Raw genomic sequence first — 26876 nt, forward strand, 5'->3', positions numbered from 1 at the left:
AATGCATTAATTTAAGGTGATCGCACAGCTAGTTGGGAAAATGTGGTGTTTCGGCAGCCTCTATAATTTTCTAAAGATACAAAAAAAGTCTCTAGACATTTCCCCAATTAAGATGTATTTCAAATTCCATGTTGAAAACTTGGGTTTTAGCTTAAGTTTTATTCTAATTCTTGGTAATCACGATCTTTGAATCATCCTGGGTATTAATGGGGAATGAAGACTTCCCAATAAATAAACCACAATACATTTATTCTTACATAAAGAAATTTAATACATAAAGACATAATGGTAGCTATTTAAAAACTTTCTTTTCCTCCTGTATTCATAAAGTTCTTTTCATCCTGTTTGTCTAAACAAAAAATCAATCTAGTGAAAATAGCTTTATGCTCCCTCTCTATCGAAGAGCTATATTCACACAAACACACACACACAAATCAAAACAACAACAAAAAACCCCACCAACGTTCTGAATCAAACAGAAACCAGGGTACTTTCACTATTTGGGGACCCAAACTAGATTTTTACAAAATGATCATTGACATCAAGCACATTGGAAAAAAAGAGGAAGAATTCCATTTTCACACATTTCATTTGTAATATTTTCATTTACCAGGTATTTTAATGTACAGATGGGGAATGCAGCAGAATAGAAAAGGATGTTTATTTGGTAGCTATTCAATATTTATTTGGCATAGCATCAATATATCTGCGAAGCAAAAATTCCAAAGTCTTCAAAATGTCTTTGCCAAGAGTCTTGTTAGACAAGAATTTCAAGAGGCAAGCTGGATTTGAAGATTGAAGTTCCATATCTGGGAAGACAAGTACTTTGGCTGACTCTATTATATTCAAGAAGCTGATAACAGAACTAAATTTTTAAACTATTGACCTGAGATGGACACACTATGGCTACCACTTCATGGACAAGGGAGCAACAAAGGATAGTGGCAAAAAAGGAAATAAAGAAAATGAAAGTTGGGGGAAGGAGAGGAGTCAAGAAAAGTATCTATTTTACATGTTAGACCTCCCACACTGCCAATGAGTATTGACCAGGTTTCAATTGGTTACTATTTCTCTCCAGTGGTAGGGAAACTTAAATGGGAGTCCAGGCCAGGCGCGGTGGCTCACGCCTGTAATCCCAGCTCTCAGGAAGGCAGAGGCGGGAGGATAGCTTGAGCCCAGGAGTTCGAGACCTGCCTGGGTAATATAGTGAGACCCCGTTCTCCACAAAAAGGAAAAAAAAAAAAAGACAAAAAAAAATGGGAGTCCAACTAATTGCTAGAGGAGATAACCAAATATGTGGGGGGAGTGATTAGAAAAAAGTCTAACTTCAGTTTTACTTGGTTCTGGTTATTTGGAGTTTTCTACTTACTGCATGGCACACATTAATAGGATGCTATTCAGAGAAGGTAATCAGTAATAACATTATAACACTGACTTATCAAATTTATTTCATATTAACATCCTTAGTATGGTATGTAAAAGACACTAATGAATGAAAAGTTTTGCTAGTAGGGATAGTTTTAAAATTAGATACTATAATTATTTTCAAGATATTGTTCACATTGAAAATTATTTTTAACAAGTTTAAAACATTCTTTTAAAATGAACATATAAATATACTACAGAGCTATTAAATTTTCACTTCATATTGATATTTTAGTTATTAGTAATAAATAAATTTGAACACATAATACAGTAGTATTATTAAAGTAGTATTAAATAAAGTAGTGATAAACTAAAGATGAACAAAAATACAATTCTAAATGCAATTGTTATTCTCGATTTTTCTCCCAACTGGGAAATCAAAAAACAATAAACAGTATTGCCAAATAAGAGCACAAGGCCTAAAATGAATCATATTCAAGTGAAAAAGAAGGATTGACACTCCAAACAAATGAATAACAGAATAAAAGAGGTTCCATAAAAGACAACAGGTGTAATGATCTAATTTTTGAAACTGAAGGTGGAAAAGCATAATCAATAGGGAATTATAAGCATTTAGGTGAACTCATAAAATGAGCAAGTAACATTCGTACTAACAGGTAGTAGAAAGTCCAAATGAAAAGTGGCAAAAGATATTGAAGAAGCATTGTGTAGGGAGAAATATAAAACGAGTCGAAATCAAATTCTCTAAATAATGAAACTCATCTAAGAAAAAATATTTGTCTTATACCCAGGCATTTAGCAATAAAATAATCCTACTACTGCACCTGCTAACAAACAAAATTACAAGTGTGGATCTCATGACTTACTGCTGATTTGGTTCAAAAATTAGCAACAAAAATCTTAGCATTTTAACCACAAAACCAAAAAACTGGAAAAGTCTAATTATGAATCACATAATTCATACTTAACGTATTTCCAAAATAGTGGAAACATTGAGGAATGAAAAAGACATTTTGGAAAGAATAAATAAAAATTACTCACTTTGACTGAGTGATCAACGTCCACATCCTGTTTCTCCTCTCTATCCCGGCTAATTGGACAAGGAGGAAGGCTAGGGCTAAAAGCCATGAGGTCGGTCTTGGACAACTCCTCTCCAGAGCACACCCTCTGCTGCCTCTGCTGCGAGTATGACCAGCTCCCCACCGCGCTGGAGCACACCAGCCTGGGCTTGCCCGGCCCACACGCGCCTTCCGGTGGCGGCGCGGAGCACCTCAGAGCAGTATATAGCAGCAGTGTGAGCACCAACAGACTAGACACTACGCAGGTGGCGATGATCAAGTACACGTTGACATCCACCAGTGCAGCCTCAGGGCTCGTGGCGCCAGCGGAAGCCCGGGACGAGGCCTTCGGTGCCTGGCCACTCTCCACCAGCGACACCAGCACAGCAGCCGTGGCGGTCAATGAGGGTTCACCGTGGTCCTTCACCAGCACCAGTAGGCGGTGGCGCGCGGCATCCGCCTCGTCCAGGGCACGCGTCGTGCTGATCTCGCCCGTGTACAGCCCCACACGGAACGGGATGCGCGCGCCACCCGTCACCGGCTGCAGCTCGTACGAAAGCCACGCGTTGTAGCCTGAGTCAGCATCCACTGCACGCACCTTCGCTACCACGTGGCCCGCACCCACTGACCGCGGCACTAGCTCACTCACTGCACCACCGATGCCACCCACCCGAGGCGTCAGCAGTGCTGGCGCGTTGTCGTTCTCGTCCAGCACGAACACCTGCAGTGTCACGTTGCTGCCCAGAGGGGGCACGCCCGCGTCGCGCGCGCTCACCTGAAACTGCAGCAGCTCCAGTTCCTCGCGGTCCAGCGGTTGCAGCGCGTACACCTTGCCGCTCTCCGCGTGCACCGACACGTAGCTCGACAGCGCGCGCTCGCCCACCCGCCGCTCCACCAGCGAGTAGGACACCAGCGCGTTCTCCTGCGCGTCCGCGTCCCGCGCAGACACCGTGAAGATGTGGTAGCCCGGCGGGTTGTTCTCCCTCACGAACACCGTGTACTCGGACTGTGCGAATGCCGGCGCGTTGTCGTTCACGTCGGCCACCTCTACGGACAAGCTGGCCGTGGCCCACAGCGAAGGCGAGCCCCCGTCCCGAGCAGTCACCACCAGCTCATAGGCCGACACGCTCTCGCGGTCCAGGGCGCTGTCCAGCACCAACGAGTAGTAATTCTTGTAGGTGGACACCAGCTTGAAGGGGACGTGGGGCGTCAGGGAGCAGGTGACCTCTCCATTGACACCTGAGTCACGGTCAGACACGCTGATCAGGGCGATGACTGTGCTAAGTGGCGAGTCTTCTAATACAGGTAAAGATAGTGATTTAATAACTAACTCAGGTAAATTATCATTGATGTCCACAATTTCGAGTAGAACTGTGCAGTGATCTGACATCGGAGGATTTCCTTTATCCGTGGCTTCTACCTGGATTTCATATGACTTACTTTCCTCGAAATCTATGTTACCCTTTACACTGATTTGTCCGTTGACTGGATCTAAATGGAATCTTGACAGAATATCTGTTGACATGTCCGTGTTGAAAGAATATACGATATCCTTATTTACTCCTTCATCCAAATCTGTGGCGTTAACGGTCACCACTAAGGTACCATTTGGTGCATTTTCGAATAATCTGACTTTATAGATCGTTCTCTCAAACGCTGGGGCGTTGTCGTTTACATCTAAAACAGTGATCTTTAGTTGAGTCGTGCCAGTGAGCTCTGGTTTCCCACCATCAATTGCTGTTATTAGTAAATAATGTTTAGGAGTGTCCTCTCGATTTAAATTTTTTTTCAACACGAGTCCAAGGGATTTAATTTCCTCATCATTTCTTTTAACGTTCAAGGTAAAATATTCAGTGGAATCAAGACTGTAAGTCAACAACGAATTTGTTCCGATATCTGCATCTGATGCGCCCTCTAGCGAAAACCGAGAGCCAGGCTGTCGGGATTCGGAAATAAACAGATTCTTTACAGCCATTGGAAAAACTGGCGCATTGTCATTAATGTCCTTCACTTCCACGTCCACATGGAAAACCTGCAGCGGCCTGTCCACGATCACCTCCAGGTGGATGCTACACTCCGAGCTCCACCCGCACAGCTCCTCGCGGTCTATCCGAGAATTCACAAACAAAATGCCATTCTGCAGATTTACCTCCAGAAGGTCCCCGTGTGTTTTGGACGCCACCCGGAACAGGCGCGGCACCAGCTCCGCCAGCTCCAGCCCCAGGTCCTGCGCGATGCGGCCCACGAAGGTGCCGTGTTTGGCCTCCTCGGAGACGGAGTAGTGGAGCTGGCCACTCCCCACCTCCCAGGCTGCGAGGAGCAGAAGAGAAAGCAGCAGGCACTGGGCTCCAGGATCTTCTCGCCAGGAGAACATTGCGAGCATTTTCCAAATATTAGATTGCCTTTACATTGATCCAAACTTTAAAAATAATTCGAGTTCCCTATCTTCATTTCTTAAACTCCTCGGTGTTAAATTTTAGAGAGGATGAAGCAAAGCAGTATCTGAATACGTAATGCACGTTCTCTTTTGTGGAGAAAGACTTTGTGGTGGACAGCGACATCATGTGGCTAAATGTGTAAGTATTAAATATGTAAATATATCTTCTTTTCCTTGTATGTCGTTTGAACGTTCCCAAAATTTGTAGTTTCAGTTGTAATATCCTTCGGTCACTCTTCAAAGTCCTTATATTTTATCTAAATATTTCCTTAGAACTTTTATACTAATTCACTATCAATTGTGCTAATTCATGACATACAGTAAAATACTGTGATTCCTGTTTTAACAGTGGACATCTATTGGAAATGTTTCCCATGTGACAGCCACTTTTCTACTTGTCTTAATGGAATTATCCCGTTAAACTCTCACAATCCTCTGAAACAGGTTTTAATATTATTCGCTTTTTATAAACACATAGAGGTTAAGTAAAACGATATTAACTGTTGGTACGATGGGATTTCAATCTGATTCAAGATAACTTACCATTAACCTCTTTACCTCCCAAGCTACATTTTACAGAAAAATCAGATCCTTTCAGATTAATGATCAGCAAAACATTGAGACATTTAAGTATTTAAAAGTGTATGTGTGCTGTGTATATTAAAACATATATGTATCTATTTTATATTATTATAGCAACTGTTAATTTTTTAAAATATGTACATTTATGGTTTTTTAAATTTGTAGAATGTCTATAATTCCCTTCCATGCCCCTTTTTCAAGAACTACGGCCTCGTCAACTGTCTTGACTGTTACTTACATAAAGATTTCAGAAGTCAGTCCTTTACAGAGAAATTCAAACAGGAAATTTGTTTCCTATTGTGGGAATGTGATTTGTATATTTGCTACATTCACATCACATCAATTACGAATATATTAGGTTTAATTTTCTCCACACTCTTTATGTATTTGAATTTACCTGTATATACTAAAATGTTAACAATATAAAATAATTATGTTTTTGATGATCTCCACTCCTGATGAATTTCTAGATTCCAGCTTCTTTAAAAGTTGTTACTTGAAAGAATTGATAATTTAACCAACCAGTGTAGGGAGAAAAGTAACCTAGGAACATAACCCAGTATTTACTCAACATATTTAACACTAAATAATAAAACATTCTAAAGATCTCTGTGAATTCAGTAAGAAGCATGAATTCTCTCAGCATTTGGAAGTGGGGCAAAGAAAATTCATGGAAAGAGGTCAAATTTAGAGAAATAAAAGAATGTACAAATTTTTGCTTATAGCCAGACCATTTCAAAATAAAATCAAACATGTGATTTAAATATTTGGGGGAAAAGTTTTCATTTCAGCTTTTGTTTCCTGTGTACTCACTAAATGGAAGCCAGGACTGCAACTTACTCAGATTTTATTATTCATATTTAGAATAGGATAAATTATCAATTGTTGTTTTTGTGAACAAATAAATTAATATTTTGAATTAACTTTTTCAAGCAAGATAAATAAAAATGTAAGTTAAATTAATGATATTTGTTAATATCAAACTTACATAATTTCTAACTGATTCTATTGTGCTATATTATGAAGTAAGTAAACATTTAAGAATTATTTCTGAAAAGCATGGAACTAAGAAATAATTATAGCTATTAATATTCCAGTTACCACTTTGCTGAATTTTGAAAGATGGTAGCTAGTTTGAAAATGAGAGATAAATTTAAAATTTTTAAATTTCATGGACTTCATATTAATGAGATGTCTTTGACAACTTATTGTAATACTATGCTTTTCAGTACCTTTAAGAGTTATACTCATTGCAAAATGGGATGTCACATGGGAATTTATAACAGAGTAGACTCCATACTGATTATTAAGAGATAAAGGTAATATTAAAGGAAATATGATTTTAAAAGATTGAGCCATTTTGTAGATAAATTATCAGCGAATAGTTTCTACTACCACCTAGACATCTCTTAGACAACCAAGAAAAAAATGTAAATAAGAATCAAAAAAAAAAACTTATAGAGCAACAGATTGTGATTCCTGGAGATTTGGACATATGTGAATATAATTTTAAAAGCGTATCATTTACACTTTTAACATAGTGGTCAAGTATAACTTGGAAATGGATATTCTGACCTAACTATGGAATGGCTAAAGGTAAGATCACTAACAGAAGTTAGTTCTATGATTTATCAATATGCACATATATTTAGAATAAACAGCAAATAACTAAGAACCAAGCAGTAGAGGACAGTTTAAGACAGTTATTTTATTGCAATACATCTTCCTTTGGTTGGAAAAGCTAAAAAAATTCTTTCCAAGGGTAGCATTTACTTGCAGAGTTCAGTGTTTTCATTACCCAAAATAAATGTTTCAAATGAAAATGTAGTCATCCAAGACCAGACCTCACCTTTTGGAAAAATTCCAATTCCATTAGGAATATGGATGCTTCCAGGTAAAATTGAGTGAGCTCACATTAATAGAAAATGTATTCCCACGCATAGAATTAGACACCAGGAAAAGGTACTCATTCTCTGCAGTGGGAGGCTTGTACACATTGGCCTAATGATAATGATACTGAAAGGATGATTTATCAACCGTTAACATAAAGACTGGGTAGTCTCCACTTAAATGAAGAAAAAGTCCCACCACCTGAACAACCCCAGTGTGATTTTTAAATGTTAAGATTTTCAAATTAAACAAAATAGAGAGGGTCTCTTTTCTCAGTACTCTCTATTTTTGCCTGATAACTCAAAAATTTTATCAGTGTGAAATCTTTATACCAAATAATGGGTTATTTTACTTATAAAAAACATACTTAAGATTAGCAATTATTCCTAAGCGCTGTCATTTTGTTCTAACAACCTGTGCTACATACTTTTGGAAATTCTGGCATTAAAATATCCACTCAGTCTGCTTTCAAATACAAATAAAAAGGTCAGGCGCAGTGGCTCACTCCTGTAATCCCAGCACTTTGGGAGGCCTAGGAGGGAGGATCACTTGAGGCCAGGAGTTTAAGATCAGCCTGGCCAACATGGTGAAACTCCGTCTCTACTAAAAAGAAAAAAAAAAAAAAAGCCGGGCATGGTGGTTGGCGCCTGTAATCCCAGTTACTCAGGAGGCTGTGAGGCAGGAGAACCCAGGAGGCAGAGGTTGCAGTGAGCTGAGATCACACCACTGCACTCCAGCCTGGGTGAGAGAGCAAGACTCTGTCTCAACAACAACAACAACAAAAGAAAAAAGAAAAAAAATGTAACTTATTAACTACTGCATAGACAAGGGCATTGTTGATCCAAAGCTAGTTTGAAAATCTAAGAAATGTCCAGGATATAGGTTATTCCAAACACTATCTGACAGATTGGATAGACAGTGTCAATTGAAAATATGTATTATATAATCAAATTCTTTAATATCTTCCGATTGTGATTTTCAGTTTTTAAAAGACAGCAATGTTTAATTTACAAATTTTGTTGAGGTGTTTTTCAGGCTTTCATGGTCTATTACTCATGACTTAATGACGGAAATGCCAAAATGTAAAAATAAGAAAACAGTTACATAGATTGTTTAAGTAAATTGTTCAGTAAATGCAAGAAATTGATCTCTAATTCATATTCAATATTGCACAGTAGGATGATATAAAATAAATGAAGAACTATGAATCCAAATAACTAGTAGAAATCATATAGAATTTTTTTTAAAGAATAATTTTAGAATTGGCAAGAAAAATTAAAAGACTCACCTTTCCTACGTATTCTGATTCTGAGAGCTGTCTCTCTTCTGTGGAGTCTGGACCTTGAGATAAGCTGGGGCTGAAGGCCATGAGGTCCGTCTTGGGCGGGTCCTCCCCAGAGCACACCCTCTGCCGCCTCTGCTGCGAGTAAGACCAGCTCCCCACGGCGCTGGAGCACACCAGCGTGGGCTTTCCGGGCACGCGAGCACCCTCAGTGGGCGGCACCGAGCACCGCAGCGCCGTGTACAGCAGCACCGTGAGCACCAACAGGCTGGATACCGCGCAGATGGCAATGATTAGGTACACGTTGACATCCACCAGCGTAGCCTCTGAGCCCGCGGCGCCCACCCACGCCCGCGACGAGACTTTGGGTGCCTGGCCACTTTCCACCAATGATACCAGCACGGTGGCCGTGGCTGTCAACGTCGGCTCTCCGTGGTCCTTCACCATCACGAGTAGGCGGTGGCGAGGCGAGTCAGTCTCGTCGAGGGCACGTGTCGTGCTGATCTCGCCCGTGTACAGCCCCACGCGGAACGGGATGCGAGCGCTGCCAGTACCCTGCTGTAGCTCGTACGAAAGCCAGGCGTTGTAGCCTGAGTCTGCGTCCACTGCACGCACCTTCGCCACCACGTACCCTGCACCCACCGACCACGGCACCAGCTCACTCACCGCGCCGGCAGCGGTGCCAGCCCTAGGAGCCAACAGTGCCGGCGCGTTATCGTTCTCGTCGAGCACGAACACCTGTAGAGTCACGTTGCTGCTCAGAGACGGCACGCCCGCATCCCGCGCGCTCACCTGGAACTGCAGCAGCTCCAGTTCCTCATGGTCCAGCGGCTGCAACGCGTACACCTTGCCGCTCTCGGCGTGCACCGACACGTAGCTCGACAGCGCGCGCTCGCCCACCCGCCGCTCCACCAGCGAGTAGGACACCAGCGCGTTCTCCTGCGCGTCCGCATCCCACGCTGACACTGTGAAGATGTGGCAGCCCGGAGGGTTGTTCTCCTTCACGAACACTGTGTACTCAGGCTGTGCGAACGTCGGCGCGTTGTCGTTCACGTCGGCCACCTGGACAGACACGCTGGCGGTGGCCCACAGTGAAGGCGAGCCCCCATCCCGTGCGGTCACCACCAGTTCATAGGCTGACACGCTCTCGCGGTCCAGGGAATTGTCCAGCACCAACGAATAGTAATTCTTGAAGGTGGGCACCAGCTTGAAGGGGACGTGGGGCGTCAGGGAGCAGGTGACATGTCCATTAGTACCAGCGTCGCGATCCGACACCGTGATGAGAGCAATGACCGTGCCCAGGGAAGCATTCTCTGAGATGGGAAGTGAGAGAGACGTTATTGAGACTTCCGGTGTGTTATCATTGATGTCCACAAGTTTTAATGAAATTTTGCAATGTCCTGACATTGAAGGGGTTCCTTTGTCAGTTGCAGTGACCTGAATCTCGTAGGATTTTGCTTCTTCATAATCTAATTTTCCCTTAGTTCTGATTTCCCCTGAGCTGGGATCTATGGTAAACTTAGTTTGTATAGTGGAGAACACATCACTACCGAGTGAATACACAATCTCGCTGTTTGATCCTTCATCTGCATCAGAAGCGTTTAATTTAACCACTAAGGTCCCATTTGCAGTATTCTCTAACAATTTTACTTTGTAAACTGATTGGGCAAAAGTTGGTTCATTGTCATTTACATCTAATACCTTAATAAGTATTTGAACGGTGCCCGTGAGCTCAGGTTTGCCCCCATCAGTAGCCACCAGTAACAAATTAACCTCAGCAGTTTCCTCTCTGTCCAGCGATTTCCCCAGCACGAGAGACAAAGTTTCGCTTAGTTCATCATTTGTCTGTATATCTAGGAAGAAAAACTCACTGGAGCTGAGCTTGTAGGAGAGAAGAGCATTTACTCCTATATCTGCATCAGATGCTCCCTCTAGAGGAAACCGAGAATTAAGCAGCCTCGATTCGGGAAACCGGATAGTCTTTACTGTCGTTGGAAATATTGGCGGGTTGTCGTTAATGTCCTTCACCTCCACGTCCACATGGAAAACCTGCAGCGGCCTGTCCACGATCACCTCCAGGTGGATGCTACATTCCGCGCTCCGCCCACACAACTCCTCGCGGTCGATCCGAGAATTCACAAACAAAATGCCATTCTGCAGATTTACCTCCAGAAGGTCCCCGTGTGTTTTGGACGCCACCCGGAACAGGCGCGGCACCAGCTCCGCCAGCTCCAACCCCAGGTCCTGCGCGATGCGGCCCACGAATGTGCCGTGTTTGGCCTCCTCAGAGACGGAGTAGCGGAGCTGGTGGCTCCCCACCTCCCAGGCTGCGAGGAGCAGAAGCGAGAGCAGCCATGTCCAGCCCTCTCGGCCCCGTCTGATATAAGACGCCATTACCAATCCGCAACGATTGGATCAAATTAGAGGAACATATTTTGCAAAAAATGTAAATATTCTAGTCTCTGTTAAAGTCCTGCTTCTTCTCTTATTCCTCCGCTTCTCTGAAGTAACAAAGGGGCTCTGGGTATTTTTCTTCCTAGAGAACACTCTGTGGTGGACAGCGACATCATGTGGCTAAAACGAAGGCTCTGCTGTTTATTCTGTAGATTTAAAACTAGTCAATTTTCTGGTTTAAGTTTACTCATAGCTTTCATCTTGGAAAAAATACCTATTTTAAGCCCTAAAATATATTACCTTTTTACCCTTTTTTGCTCTGGCAAAAAAAAACACACACAACATAAAAATTAGAAACTACCATATTAACTATGATTAAGTGTACATTTCAGTAATATTTAGTATATTCACGTTGTTACGAAATTTTCATCTTGGAAAACAGAAACTCTATACCCATCAGACAACAACTCCCATTTTCACCCTCACTCCAGCCTCTGGTAACCACAGTTCTATTTTCTATTTCTATGAATTTCACTACTTTAGGTATTTCATATAAGTGGACTCATACAGTATTTGTCTTTTTGTGACTGGCCTATTTCACTTAGAACAATGTCCTCAAGGTTCATCCATGTTTTAGCATGTGACAAGATTTATTTCCTTTTTAAGGCTGAATACTAGTCCAACGTATGTATACACCACATTTTGTTTATTCATTCAAACATCCGTGGACGGTTTCTCAAGGTTCATCCATGTTGTAGCATGTGACAGGATTTCTTTCCTTTTTAAGGCTGAATAATAGTCCAACATATGTTTACACCACGTTTTGTTTATTCATTCAAGTATCCGTGGACATTTGAGTTGCTTCCATCTCTTGACTGCTGTGAACAGTGCTGCCATGAACATGGGTGTGCAAATATTTCCTTGAGACCCTGCTTTCAATTCTTCTGGATATTTAGCATTTTTCAGTTTCTTCAAATGAAGAACATAGTAATCAAAGGTATTTTAGTCCATTGAAAATATATGTGTATATATACTGTTGTTTTGTGATTTAATTTCGATTTTTGAATTGTTCGCAGATTTTTGAAATTAATAATTTATTTGTTTCTCATATGGATAATGTATTATTAATTTAGAATATTTCCTTTTCCATTACATTTAGACTTTTATGCAAGAACAGTACAAGTGATCTCTTTTTTAGTGTTAATTACTTGAGAATATCTTGTTAATTTTTAGCTGATCCCTTCACATTAAAAAAAATGAAAATAGAATAAAGATAAGATGAGGATGAAATAAAATGAATCAAGGAGTGGGATATCATACAAAATGCATAATAAAGGGTCACTTTCAGTTACTCTAATCATGTCACAAATTTTGTTTTCAGCTTTCCAGAGCAAAGAGAAAAGTAAGATTAATTGCAAAATTTGCAATGTCTATAAGAGAAAAGCAAGGCTCTTGTTAAGAAAAGCTGGCTTTTTTTCCAATAACAATTTTTTCCCTTGTGTACAGTATCTTAAGATACTCATTTGTACCATCTATGGAAGTGTGTATTTATATTAATCATACTCTAACAATGAATCCCAAGTTAACTGATTTAAGCACAAATAAACCAGAGAATCCTTTACTGACTTGTACATGGAAGTGGGTGATTAATTACTGGTTCCAGGCAGAACTGGGTCTACACCCTTCCATAATTCCATAAGGAAAATAATCTCCACATTTATAATTCCTTTTCCCGTGCTGACCATCTTCGCAGGTAGACTTTTCCCAGTGTGCTGGCAAAATGTCCGAAATAGCTTTCTAGACTAAAAATTACTAGTTTATTGACTCTTACCAGAAAGTGCCCTTTTCTAACAGTCCAGCAAAAATCCTGGATATTACTTCCCACAGCCCAGTTTGTATGATGTAAATTTCCTTTAGTCAATAATTGTGATTTTTCTCACATTGGCTAGACATAGGTCCATTTGTTCATTCTTGACGCCAGGAAATGAAATCAGCTCCACCTAAATTATGTGAAATGAAAAGTGGGAGGTTGGTTCTTATGTGAACTGAAAAGTGGAGGTCATGGCATGTACTCAATTTCTCCTGGAGCTTAAACAGATGGCAGATAGCTACAGAAATGGTCATTACAGCATTATGTAGTTGCAAAGCAACTGCATATGTGTGACACCCAGTAATTATTGCTTAATCTATGGCCAACATTGACCACTATTGACCCATAGAAGGAATTATACCTAGAATCCAGATGCCAGCTTCAGGAAACATGACTTGCTTGAGACAATTTCTGCAATCATATAAGGTAATTATACTGGATTTTCAGAATGACATATGTGGGGGTGTAAGAGGCATTTTGTGCTGTTATTTAGGATTTCTGAGAACATAGAATATTTCCCCCTTCCCTCGGAGATAGAATACCGTTGCCACATATGCAAGTATATTTCCCCCACAATGAGGAAAAGAGACTAAGAAGCCATGCTCAGCAAATCATCCTTCCTCTCACTGCACTGATATCTCTTGGTACCTGTTTTGGGTCAAAGATACCCCAAAAGATATCACCTTTCTGAGGTTCAAATAAGTGACTTTATTTGGAATAAAGGTCTTTGCAGTTGTAACAAAGATGAGGATCTTGATATGAGATCATCCTAGATTAAAGAAGGCCATAAATCCAATGATGGTTGCCCCTTATAAAAGACAGAAAAAGAGAAGGCATATAGTAACACAGGAAAGAAGGAAACATGAAGACAGAGGCAGGAACTGGAGGTACGCTGCCACAAGCCAAGCAATGCCAAGAGCCACCAGAAGCTGGAAGATGCAAGAAAAAATTTTCCCCTAAAGTCTTCAGAAGAAATGTGGCCCAGGCAACACCTTGATTTTGGACTTCTGGCCTTTGTAAGAAAGAAGAAATTTATTCTCACAGAGACTCTGTAAGAGAATAAATTTCTGCTATTTCAAGCCACCAAGTCTGTGGTAATTTGTTGCATCAGCCCAAGGAAACTAATATAGTACCCATTGCTAAAATTATACCCTTTGCACCTATCTACGCAACTGTATGTCCCTTAACGTTTACATGTCCAAGCACTCATTCTTGCAAAACCTTCAACCTAGTCTTTCACAAAACTACTAGAAGACCCTAGAAGAAAAAAACAACAAAGGGAATGGATCCTAAGCAAGAAAAAAGAAGGAATATCTATGACATTTTAAATTTCAGCTTATTATTTTTCTTCTGCTACCTTTTATATTTAAGAAAAAGTAATCAAACACAGTAGATTTTTTCCATGGAATTCAAGTTATCTGATCTGCTTAATGGTCAGATGTCTTAGTAAAAAGTGTCAACAATAATGTTCTCCTACAGTTGTATTTCCTGTTGTAAAAAAAAATGCCCTCCTCTTAAAATTTGTTCTGTTCATACTAGCTTAATGGCAGTGGGACCCCAATACATATGCTGTTGTGAGTTAACATTCAGTTTTTGCTCTAAAGTAAACATAATTTTATTTCTTGCTCCTACAGAGTCCTTTGTAGTTTTTGGGGACTTCCTATGACAGCTTTTCTCCACATGTTGGCTCAGAATCCTGGATTGCTTTGACTTTATGGCATCTCAGTATCAACCAGTGCTTATGTAATTGCTGTAACAGGAAAAGACAGCAGAAGAGTCTTTCACTGGCAGTTTCATAATTCTGCTTGGAAGTGACACACCATTCACATTTCATTGGCCAAAGGAAATCACGCAATCGTGCTACTTCAAAACAACAAAAAAATGAAATCCTCCAGCATTCTCAGAGGAATATTGGTAGTGGCTACCAACACAAACCATTTCTCATTTTCATCTATTTGCATCCTTCACTGACCACAAGCCTCTAAGGTCCCTCAAATGATACCTTACTAGTTTGTGGAAGAAATCTCATGAAGAAAGATAAGCCTATCGAAAGTTGTGTTAACTATATGAAGATTTGGAATGGAGGAAGAACTTTAACTACCAATGGGAAATCCATTCATATTTACATTAAAATAAATACCAAGTGACAATACCACTCCACAATCATCTTTTCCTCCATTCTAGAATTACCTTTTCATAAAATTACTGTTCAAATTTTGTACTCCTACACCCATTTATTTTGGTTTAATAGTAATTCACTATTATTTGTGATTCACTTTCAAGTTAATAACCTCAACTAACCTAGAAAACTAAATAAAGAAATATGGAATGTATCCAAAGGCAATTCTAAGCCTGGACATTAATATTGTTAGCAAATGAAGCTCTAGGGACATAGTAATGTGAATTGGAAAGAGAAATTATTTTGTGATTTTCTGATCTATTTTTTCCAATTTTATAATCCTACAAAGTTTGTCTCATATTTTGAGGAACTGGGACATTTTCTTGGCAACATAATCCTAAGATTTTTTTTTTCTGATTCTTGCCAAAAGGCTGAGTATGATAATATATTAAAAGTTACACAACATGCTTACAGCCTATTTTTTTATAATACTCTAAGCCACAACTCTGTATCAACTCAAATCTCTAGAAACTTAACTAGCAGATTATATTAATTTCTCATAGAATGTCTTCACAATGGGACATTCACGTATGTTTGAATGTTTGACAAACAAAAATACATTCATTTAATATTTAAGTAACTTCAGAAGTAAACATAGGAAATAAAATTTAACATTATGCCCTTGACCGAATGACTAGCAAACACAATGATGTCTACATCAAGGATATTTCCGTGGGTTTTGCAAAACTGCTATAAAACATGATGCCCAGTATATTGCTCAACCTTTACACAATCATCAGTAATCAAACCTTCCTTGATTTTGTAGCAGAAAGAGGCTATTTTTTCTCTCTTGAAGAAATGGTATAGAGAATTTCCTTTTATTGTTATTTTTAATACTCCTATATTGACTTACAGGACGGTAAGCATTGGGATTTGCACTCAGCCTAGGCTTGATTTTTGAAATAATGACTCCCATCTTCCTCTTGATCTTTTACTTTGGCCTTAAGCAGATTTTTTAATAATTTGCTTTTGCAAATTTCTTCCACTGTAAGCTACCTTAAACATTTTAGGAAAGGTAAAGAACCGTATGACAGCAAGCAAGTTTTGGATATCCTCAGGAAATTTGAAGAAAACTTAGTAATAATACTGAACTTAGTTTTTCCGAGCCTCAGCACCTTTATCCACAAAATGTGACTAAAGTCTTCATAAAATCGTAGGAAGGATCGAATGAACTAAAAAGTAAAGGGTTTTAGAACATTTGTGAGTGAATGGGAGGAATGGGAGGTGCTTAGTAAGTGTTTCCTAACTGGATCCCCGAAATAGCAAATACATGCAATATTAAGCCTTCTAGACCCAGGGGAACTCAAGGCTAATGGCATCAGGAAATTGTTCACAATGACAATGAAGTCGTGGTTGTATGTTTTCATAAAGAAATTAAACAAATCGCCCAATAAATGGCGTTTTTGTTTGGTTGGTTGGTTGGTCGGTTTTGGTTTGTTTTTGTTTTTGTTTTTGTTTTGACGGAGTCTCACTCTGTCGCCCAAGGTTAGAGTGCAATGGTGTGATCCTGGTTCACTACAACCTCCACCTCCCAGGTTCAAGCGATTCTCCTGCCTCAGCCTCCCCAGAAGCTGGGATTACAGGCGCCCCCCCACCATGCCTGGCCAATTTTTTTGTATTTTTAGTTGAGACAGGGTTTCACCATGTTGTCCAGGCTGGTCTCAAACTCCTGACCTCAGGTGATCTATCCCACCTCGGCCTCCCAAAGTTTTGGGATTACAGGCATGAGCCACTGCCCCTGGCCAATTAATTTATTTTAAATTACATTTGCTTAAAACTATTCAGTTTATTGTTCACTTTGAAACTTACCCACGTAAAGGAAAGGCAGATGATTTCTGTAACTGTGTCTAGAATTGTTTGTCCCGGGCTTGACATTTTACAAGAAAAGATAACATAATAAGTTACCCTGAATATATCACTGTTATTTTACTACTTTGAGATCTTGTGTTAAATATGATCAACGTCACCTTATATTGTACCTTGTATTGTAGCTTTTTTAAACCTGTCGGAAATAACCGGAGCTGCAGGGTACAGTTGAGCTGCTGATCACCATCCTCGACGTTAATGATAACGCCCCACTGTTTGACCAGGCCGTATTTCTTGATTTAAATAATCAAGAAATATGACAATTTGTCCCTACATTTTTCTTTGCTTTCTAGTTCCATTCGAGACAAAATTGGCATTAATAGGATATCTACATTCAATTCTACGATTTATTTCAACGTTAGTGAACACCTTGAAGACATTGTTTTAAAGTGATATTTGAAAAGATGATTAGACAAGGCCGGGCGCAGTGGCGCAAGCCTGTAATCCCAGCACTTCGGGAGGCCGAGACGGGCGGATCACGAGGTCAGGAGTTCGAGACCATCCTGGCTAACACGGTGAAACCCTGTCTCTACTAAAAAATACAAAAAGCTAGCCGGGTGAGGTGGCGGGCGCCTGTAGTCCCAGCTACTCAGGAGGCTGAGGCAGGAGAATGGCGTAAACCTGGGAGGTGGAGCTTGCAGTGAGCTGACATTTGGCCACTGCACTCCAGCCCGGGCGACAGAGTGAGACTCCGTATCAAAAAAAAAAAAAAAAAAAAAAAAAGATGATTAGACAAGTTAAATGTGAAAACTATTTAAAGCCAAAACTCGAAAGTTGGACTTACATTACCAGAAAGATCCAAATTTGCTTCTGGTTGTTCTTTTCCTTCTGACGGGTTAAGACTTGGAGGTAGGCCTGGGCTGAAGGCCATGAGGTCGGTTTTGGGTGGGCCCTCGCTAGAGCACACCTTCTGCCACCTCTGCTGTGAGTTCGACCAGCTCCCCACCGCGCTGGAGCACACCAGAGTGGGCTTGCCCGGCGCACATGCACCCTCGGTGGGCGGCGCTGAGCACCGCAGCGCCGTGTACAGCAGCAGTGTGAGCACCAGCAGGCTGGACACCGCACAGATGGCGATGATTAGGTACACGTTAACATCCACCAGCGCCGCCTCTGGGCCCGCGACACCCACCGACGCCCGCGAAGAGGCCTTTGGCTCCTGGCCGCTCTCCACCAGAGTCACAAGCACAGTGGCCGTGGCTGTCAGCGCCGGCTCACCGTGGTCCTTCACCAGCACCAGAAGGCGGTAGCGCGACAAGTCAGCCTCATCCAGAACACGAGTAGTGCTGATCTCGCCCGTGTACAGCCCCACGCGGAACGGGATGCGCGCGCCGCCTGCCGCCGGCTGTAGTTCATAGGAGAGCCACGCATTGTAGCCGGAGTCGGCGTCCACTGCGCGCACCTTCGCCACCACATGACCCGCGCCCACCAATCGCGGCACCAGCTCACTGACTGCACCGCTAGTGCCACCCACTCGAGGCGCCAGCAGGGCCGGCGCGTTGTCATTCTCGTCCAGCACGAACACCTGCAGTGTCACGTTGCTGCCCAGAGGCGGCACGCCCGCGTCGCGCGCGCTCACCTGGAACTGCAGCAGCTCCAGCTCCTCATGGTCCAGCGGCTGCAGCGCGTACACCTTGCCGCTCTCCGCGTGCACCGACACGTAGCTCGACAGCGCGCGCTCGCCCACCCGCCGCTCCACCAGCGAGTAGGACACCAGCGCGTTCTCCTGTGCGTCCGCGTCCCGCGCAGACACCGTGAATATGTGGCAGCCCGGCGGGTTGTTCTCCTTCACGAACACTGTGTACTCGGGCTGCGCGAACGCTGGCGCGTTGTCGTTCACATCGGCCACCTCCACGGACACGCTTGCTGTGGCCCACAGCGAAGGCGAACCCCCGTCCCGCGCGGTCACCACCAGCTCAAAGACGGACAGGCTCTCGCGATCCAAGGCGCTGTCCAGCACTAACGAGTAGTAATTCTTGAAGGTGGACACCAGCTTGAAGGGGACATGGGGCATTAGGGAGCAAGTCACCTGCCCGTTGGCACCTGAGTCACGGTCAGACACGGTGATGAGGGCGATGACGGTGCTGAGTGGAGCGTCCTCTCTGATAGGCAAATACAACGAAGTGACCGCCAGTTCCGGAGCATTATCATTTACATCCAGCACTTTCACCAAAACCTTGCAGTGATTTGACATCGGAGGACTTCCTTTATCAACTGCCTTTACTTGAATTTCGTAGGATTTTGTTTCTTCATAATCCAGTTTATCAATTAACCTGATTTCTCCTGAGCTGGAATCAACTTGGAATTTTTCTTGAATGTCACGAGAAATAGCGCTGTCAAAGGAAAAGACAACTTCACCATTTACACCTTCGTCAGCGTCGGAGGCATTTAATGTGGTCACTAATGTTCCATTTGCTGTAGTTTCTAATAAGTGGACTCTGTATACGGCCTGATCAAACAGTGGGGCGTTATCATTAACGTCGAGGACAGTGATCAGCAGCTCAACTGTACCTTGCAGCTCCGGTTTACCCCCGTCAGTGGCTGTCAGTAATAACCGAAGTTCTGGTGTTTCTTCTCTATCCAAAGATTTTCTCAATTCAAGCCAAAGAGATTTACTCAATTCATCACTTGCCTGTACATCCAAAGAGAAATAATCACTCGGGCTGAGGGTGTACGCTAGAAGAGCGTTAACACCAATGTCTGCATCAGCAGCTCCTTCTATCGGAAAACGCGAATCCAGGAGTCTAGATTCAGGAATAAATATTATTTGTTCTCTGCCTCTGAAGACGGGTGGATTGTCGTTAATATCTTTCACCTTCACCTCCACATGGAAAACCTGCAGCGGCCTGTCCACGATCACCTCCAGGTGGATGCTGCACTCCGCGCTCCGCCCGCACAGCTCCTCGCGATCGATCCGAGAATTCACAAACAAAATGCCATTCTGCAGATTTACCTCCAGAAGGTCCCCGTGTGTTTTGGACGCCACCCGGAACAGGCGCGGCACCAGCTCCGCCAGCTCCAGCCCCAGGTCCTGAGCAATGCGGCCAACAAAGGTGCCGTGTTTGGCTTCCTCCGGGATCGAGTAGTGGAGCTGGCCGCTCCCCACCTCCCAGGTTGCGAGGAGCAGAAGCGAAAGAAGCAGATCCTGGGCTCCCAGGCCTCCTCTCCTAGAAAACACCATTGCAAAAGGACTACACCTTTTTTATGCTCTCCCCTTACTTCAAAATCATGCTATTTTTATCTAATACTTCCAATCATTTATCTCTTTACCGTTTCTGTCTTCTTTCAGGCGGTGACAAAATGGAGCTTCCTCCTTTACTTTTAGTGATCAGTAGCTCCTTTTGACAAGACTTTATGGTGTACAGCGACATCATGTGGCCAATGTAAATTTTAGATCCATTCATTGATTTTCAAAATGCAATCTCTATATCCGTCTGCAATTTATTCAATGCAATCATTTTCAATTTTATGTCCTTTGAAGACCCAGGACATTTCAAATCTCATTGGAGAGTGTGTAATCCAGTATTTTCCTTTGGTAATGATTACAAACATATTACAATTGAATTAGAAACTGTAAGATATACTTAACCTCTCCTTACATCATTTTATTTAAAACAGTTTATCAGCTCATATATTTTTATTATTAAATATTTGCAACTGAATGTCAAAGTTTTAAAATAAGGTACTTTGACTGATATGATTTAGCTTATTCTAGCATAGCTTGGGTGTTTATTTTTTAAATGATATTATGCACACACACATACATATGCACATGTATATATAGTTATCAGGTACTTACAGATGACATTTTGGAATATTTCTGAACACATGTAAAATTTCTTTAATGTAGTATGAACAACTTCATCATTTTCTGATACTTTAACTGTTAGAATAAAGATATTTGTGACATTTTCCTTTGTTGCTTGTTATATAACATAATGACCTACATATTGAACTTATAACTCTAACTTCCAGAAGTCAGTACTCCTAACTGAATCAGTGTCCACTAGATCTTTTATTCCTATGTTAAATTTTCAGCCATGCTTTTTTCTTATCAAGACCAAACATTGTCATATTACAACAAAAATCATATGGATATTGAATCGCAATATCAGAGACACATACTGAGAGTCTTAATATAGTCCATAGTCAAAAGAAAAATGTAAATCTAATGCAAAGATAGATTTAAAAATAATTTGAGAATAACCTACTTATTAATAAACCTCTCTTTCAATTTCAGTCCAATTCATAGTCAGAATCCCATAGCTATATCTTAGTTTGACTAAGAAATGTGATCAGAATAAGCTGTCACTAGTTATTTTTTTAAAGGAAGAGCCATAATGTTTATATTTTAAGTACTAAGAATAGTTAAGGATATTAATGTGAATAAGGATTATTTAATCCAGTATGTCTTCATAATCAGAAAGCCTAAATCCTTGTTTACTTGATAATTAAGATATAGATACAACGTGGAGCTATTTTATTTTTAACAAGTAGTTTATATATTTTAACAGTTCAATGTAGTAATTACTTTATTACAAAAGATGGAGCAATATAAAATACATGAATATTCTCTTAGTCCAAAAGTGAAGCAAACTTTGAACTTGGAAACATTCTAAAGGTTAGTAGATTTAGAGAACATTGTCAACATTTGGAAATGCAAAATACTTTAATGAGTTATACATTTTGAAGAATGACACAGTGGTGAACTCTCTGGGTTTTTGCCTTATCTATTCCAGACTTGCACCTGAAGAAGCCAACAGCCAGAAACATTATTAGGTACTGATGCAAAAAGCTCAAAAAAAAAAAAAAGCATGCTCTTTCTAGACAAAGGACCGAGAAATAGGCAGCCTAGCAAGACAAAAAGCTCCTAGATAATCATTTACTCCAGATAATCACCACAGAAAAACACTGTGGCCCCACACCAGCAAAAGTTGACTGGGGAATCTAGATTTACACTCTTGCAAAGCTGTTAATGAGGAAACCCAATACTTCTGGTGTTATCAGATCAGGCCAAAAAATGAAACTGAGACTTTCATTCCCCCAACTGTTAACATGCTCCACAGCTGTGGTATCAGAGGAGACCATGTGGGCAGCCTGGACTAGTACCCCTACACAGAAAATAACACGCTGCCACCTCCCGCTCTCTGCTGGGGTGGTGCATTAGTCCATTTTGCGTTGCTATAAAGGAATACCTGAGGCTGGGTAATCTATACAGAAAAGAGGTTTATTTGGCTCATGGTTCTCCAGGCTATGTAAGAAGCATAGTGCCAGCATCTGCTTTCGGTGAGAGCCTCAGGAAGCTTCCAATCACAACTGAAAGCAAAGAGGGAGCCAGCGTATCAAATGGTAAGAGAGAAAGAAAGCAAGAGAGAGAGGGAGGAGGTGCCACACTCTTAAAAGAAAATCTCATGTGAACTCATAAAGTGGTAACTCACTCATTACCAAGCACCAAGCCATTCATAAGGAATCTGCCCCCATGACACAAACACCCACAACTAGGTCTACCTCCAACACTGGGGATCACATTTCCACAAGAGATTCAGAGGAGCCAAATATCCAAACCATATCATTCCACCTCAGCCCTCCAAATCTCATGTCCTTCTCACGTTGCATAATCCAATCATTCCTTACCAATAGTTCTCCCAAAATCTTAACTTGTTCCAGCATCAACTCAATCAAAACTCCCAAGTCCCATCTGAGACTCAAAGCAAGTTCCTTCTGCCTATGAGCCTGTAAGATTAAAAAAAAGAGATACAATGGTAGTACAGGCATTGCATTGGGTAAACATTCCCATTCTAAAAGGGAGAAAACAGATAAAAGAAAGGAACAGGTCCCACACAAGACTGAAACCACACAGGACAGACATTAAATCTTAAAGCTCCAAAATAATTATTGACTCCATGTCCTGCACCCAAGGCACACTGGTGCACAGAGCAGACTCCTAAGGCCTTGAGCAGCCCCACCTCCATGGCTTTGTAGGGTGCAACTCCCATGGCTGATATCATGGCTTGGAACTGAATGCCTGAAGCTTCTCCAGGCTCAGGGTGCAAGCTGCTGGTGGCATTCTTAGATTATTCTCGGATCTAGAGGATGGTGACCCCCTTCCCACAGCTCCACTAGAAAATATGCTGGTGAAAACTCGGTGGGAGAACTCCAGCTCCACATTTCTCCTGGGAATTGCCAAAGCAGTCAGGATCCTGGGAGCAGTGTCCCAAGGCCTCACATGCCAGCAGGGCCTTGGGCCTGGTCCTCAAAATCATTCTTTCCTCTACTCAGGAGAGTGAAGTGGGAGGACAACTTGAGCCTGAGAGATCAAGGCTGCAGTGAGCCGACACCATACCACTGCACTCTAGCCTGAGTGACAGAACAAAGCCCTGTCTCCAAAAAAGAAAAAGAAAAAAGAAAAGAAAAGAAAAGGACAGGACAGAAAAAGAAAGAGAAAGAGAAAAAAAAAAACTGACGAAGTGAGTTAAAGAAAAGACCCAATTACATGCTGCCTACAAGTATCTCACTCGAAATATAAAAATACAGGGAGATTCAAATAAAAAATGTAAAAGCTATATCAACAAGCAAAATGCCTTGAGCATCCCCAAAACCTGTTGCCATGACCTTTGCTTTTTGTGTATGTTGGGACCTTTGCTTTTGACCAGCTTGCTTTTACTTTGGCTAGACCATTTACACCTCCTGGTAGTATTGCTTTGACTGTGCTTTGTCTTCAAGATCATACTGCTAAAGCCATGTTTCATCTCCTGTTACAATTCTCCAAAGAAAGTATTCAGAATCTTGATCCCATTGTTTAAAATTTCCGTGGAAACTCAGCTCTTATCTGCAGCTGATCTGGGTGCAATGGTTTTGGTACCCATTGAGCAGAAATTTGCTCAACTTTAATTTTTTAGTCAGAAGTGATCAAAGGAAAGCAGAAGTATCTATCAAATAGAGTTCAGGACAAAGAAAACTACCGGGATATAGAGGAAAATTAGGCCGGGAGCAGTGACTCATGCATGTAATCCCAGCAACTTGGGAGGCCAATGCGGGTGGATCATTTGAGGTCAGGAGTTCATGACCAGCCTGGCCAACATGATGAAATCCCATCTCTACTAAAAATACAAAAATGAGCCAGGCGGTAGTGGTGCGTGCCTGTAATCCCAGCTACTTGGGAGGCTGAGACAAGAGAATCACTTGATCCTGAGAGGCGGAGGTTGCAGTGAGCCCATATCGCACCACTGCACTCCAGTCTGATGACAGAGTAAGACTGTTTCAGGAGAGGCTGGGCGCGGTGGTTCACACCTGTAATCCCAGCACTTTGGGAGGCTGAGACAGGTGGATCATGAGGTCAGGAGATCGAGACCATCCTGGCTAACACAGTGAAACCCCATCTCTACTAAAAATATAAAAAATTAGCCAGGCGTGCTGGTGGGCGCCTGTAGTCCCAGCTACTCAAGAGGCTGAGGCAGGAGAATGGCGTGAACCCGGGAGGCAGAGCTTGCAGTGAGCCAAGATCCCACAAAAAAACAAAAAACAAAAAACAGAAAAAAGAGAGAGAGAGGAAAATTATAAATGATAAGGAGTCAATCCACCAAAAAGACATGGCAACCCTAAATGTGTATGCACCAAATAACAGAGCTGTGAAACAAAATCTCATAGAACTAAAAGGAGAGACAGATAAATCCACAATTATAATTGGAGATGTCAACACTTCTCTCTCAACAAATAACAGAACAACTAAAGAGAAAATCAGCAAGAATATAGAAGAACTCAGCAACATCACTAACCAATGGAAACTAATTGACATTTATAGAACACACTATTCAACAATCACAGGCTGAGCACAGTGGCTCACACCTGTAATCCCAGCACTTTGAGACACTGAGGCAAGCAAATCCCTTGAGGTCAGGAATTCAAGATCAGCTTGGCCAACACGGTGAAACCCTGTCTCTACTAAAAATACAAAAATTAGCCAGGTGTGGTGGTGCATACCTGTAATCCCAGGTGCTTGGGAGGCTGAGGCAAGAGAATCACTTGAGCCTTGGAGATGGAGGTTGCAGTGAGCCAAGATCATGCCACTGCACTCCAGCCTGGGCAACAGAGTGAGACGCTGTCCAAAAAAAAAAAAAAAGAGAGAGAGAGACTCCATCATCTCAAAAAAAAAAAAAAAATTATAAAATACACTCTTCCAAGTGCCAGTGGAACATATTTCAAAACACATCTTGCCCTGAGTCATAAAACAAGCCTCAGTAAATGTAAGAGACATGAAATCATACAGAGTGTGTTCTGGGACCACGATGGACTCAAAGGAGAAATTAATAATATAGAGATAAAAGAAAAATATTTGGGCCGGGCGTGGTGGCTCATGCCTGTAATCCCAGCACTCTGGGAGGCCGAGGCGGGTGGATCACAAGGTCAGGAGATCGAGACCATCCTGGCTAACACAGTGAAACCCCGTCTCTACTAAAAATACAAAAAAAAACAAAACTTAGCCGGGCATGGTGGCAGGCGCCTGTAGTCCCAGCTACTCGGGAGGCTGAGGCAGGAGAATGGCGTGAACCTGGGAGGCGGAGCTTGCAATGAGCCAAGATCGTGCCACTGTGCTCCAGCCTGGGCAACAGAGCGAGACTCTGTCTCAAAAAAAAAAAAAAAAAGAAAAGAAAAATATTCTAACACTTGGATGCTAACATATCTCTAAATAATCCATGAGTCAAAAATGATGTCTCAAAGGAATAAAAAAAAATACATTGTATTAGGTAAAAAATTTTTTAATTTAAAAAATAACACCAATACAAATCTCTCCCAGAAAATACAAGAGGGCTTCAAAAAGTTCATGAAAAATGCACACTATGAAAAAATGATGCATGAATTTTAAAAAGTTTGCATCAAAATAAACTTGTATTAACTTGTTACAATATGTCTGAGCAGGATCTAGTTTAAGCCACAAAGAAGGATAGGACATCCATTTGAGAAGACTCCCTATTAGAGCAACATAAATTCTACTAAAATTGAAGCAAGACCAAACATCAGATTTATGGTGAAACTTGGGTGGAAAAACAGTGAAATCATTGACACTTTATGAAAAGTTTATGAGGACAATGCCTCAAAGAAATAAGTAGTCTACAAATGGATAACTCGTTTTAAGAAGGGATAAGATGATGTTGGAGATAAAGCCTGCAGTGGCAGGCTATCCATATCATTTTATAAGAAAAAAATTAGTCCTGTTCATAACATAATTGAAGAGGGCCAATAATTAACAGCAGATACAACAGGAAATACCATAGACATCCAAAATGGTTCAGCTTACATACTTCTGACTAAAAAATTAAAGTTGAGCAAATGTCTGCTCAATGGGTACCAAAACCATTGCACCCAGATCAGCTGCAGATAAGGGCTGAGTTTCCATGGAAATTTTAAACAATGGGATCAAGATTCTGAATACTCTCTTCGGAGAATTGTAACAGGAGAGAAACATAGCTTTAGCAGTATGATCTTGAAGACAAAGCACAATCAAAGCAATGCTACCAAGAGGCGTAAATGATCTAGTCAAAGTAAAAGCAAGCTGGTCAAAAGCAAAGGTCCCTACACACACAAAAAAGCAAAGGTCATGACAACAGGTTTTGGGGATCTTCAAGGCATTTTGCTTGTTGACTTTCTAGAGGGCCAAATAATGTTTTAAGAAAGTGAAGCTTGCCGGGCGCGGTGGCTCAAGCCTGTAATCCCAGCACTTTGGGAGGCCGAGACGGGCAGATCACAAGGTCAGGAGATCGAGACCATCCTGGCTAACACGGTGAAACCCCGTCTCTACTAAAAACTACAAAAAACTAGCCGGGCGAGGTGGCGGCACCTGTAGTCCCAGCTACCCGGGAGGCTGAGGCAGGAGAATGGTGTGAACCCGGGAGGCGGAGCTTGCAGTGAGCTGAGATCCAGCCACAGCACTCCGATCC

The 26876-nt window shown here is 41.7% G+C and overlaps 1 protein-coding gene across 7 annotated transcripts in view; it reads right to left on the minus strand.

The window, feature by feature from the left end:
- The window catches only part of LOC111527854 (protocadherin alpha-C2), a 180952-nt gene extending 160579 nt beyond the window's left edge, over window positions 1-20373 (minus strand). The window contains exons 1-2 of one of the 7 annotated variants that reach the window (XM_026454461.1): window positions 2452-4977; window positions 771-836 (exon numbers count right to left, since the gene is read on the minus strand). In XM_026454461.1, the coding sequence (XP_026310246.1) occupies window positions 771-836; window positions 2452-4827 (2442 nt within the window). In that variant the 5' untranslated portion in view covers window positions 4828-4977. Of the gene's footprint in view, window positions 1-770; window positions 837-2427; window positions 4978-8641; window positions 11347-17230; window positions 17362-17681 lie in introns of those variants that run through there. The other 6 variants (XM_026454462.1, XM_023194467.1, XM_023194415.2 and 3 more) reach the window with 6 other exon arrangements.
- Window positions 20374-26876: the final 6503 nt, after the last annotated feature.

This window comes from Piliocolobus tephrosceles, chromosome 4, assembly GCF_002776525.5.
Source record: "Piliocolobus tephrosceles isolate RC106 chromosome 4, ASM277652v3, whole genome shotgun sequence".
Lineage (NCBI taxonomy): Eukaryota > Metazoa > Chordata > Mammalia > Primates > Cercopithecidae > Piliocolobus > Piliocolobus tephrosceles.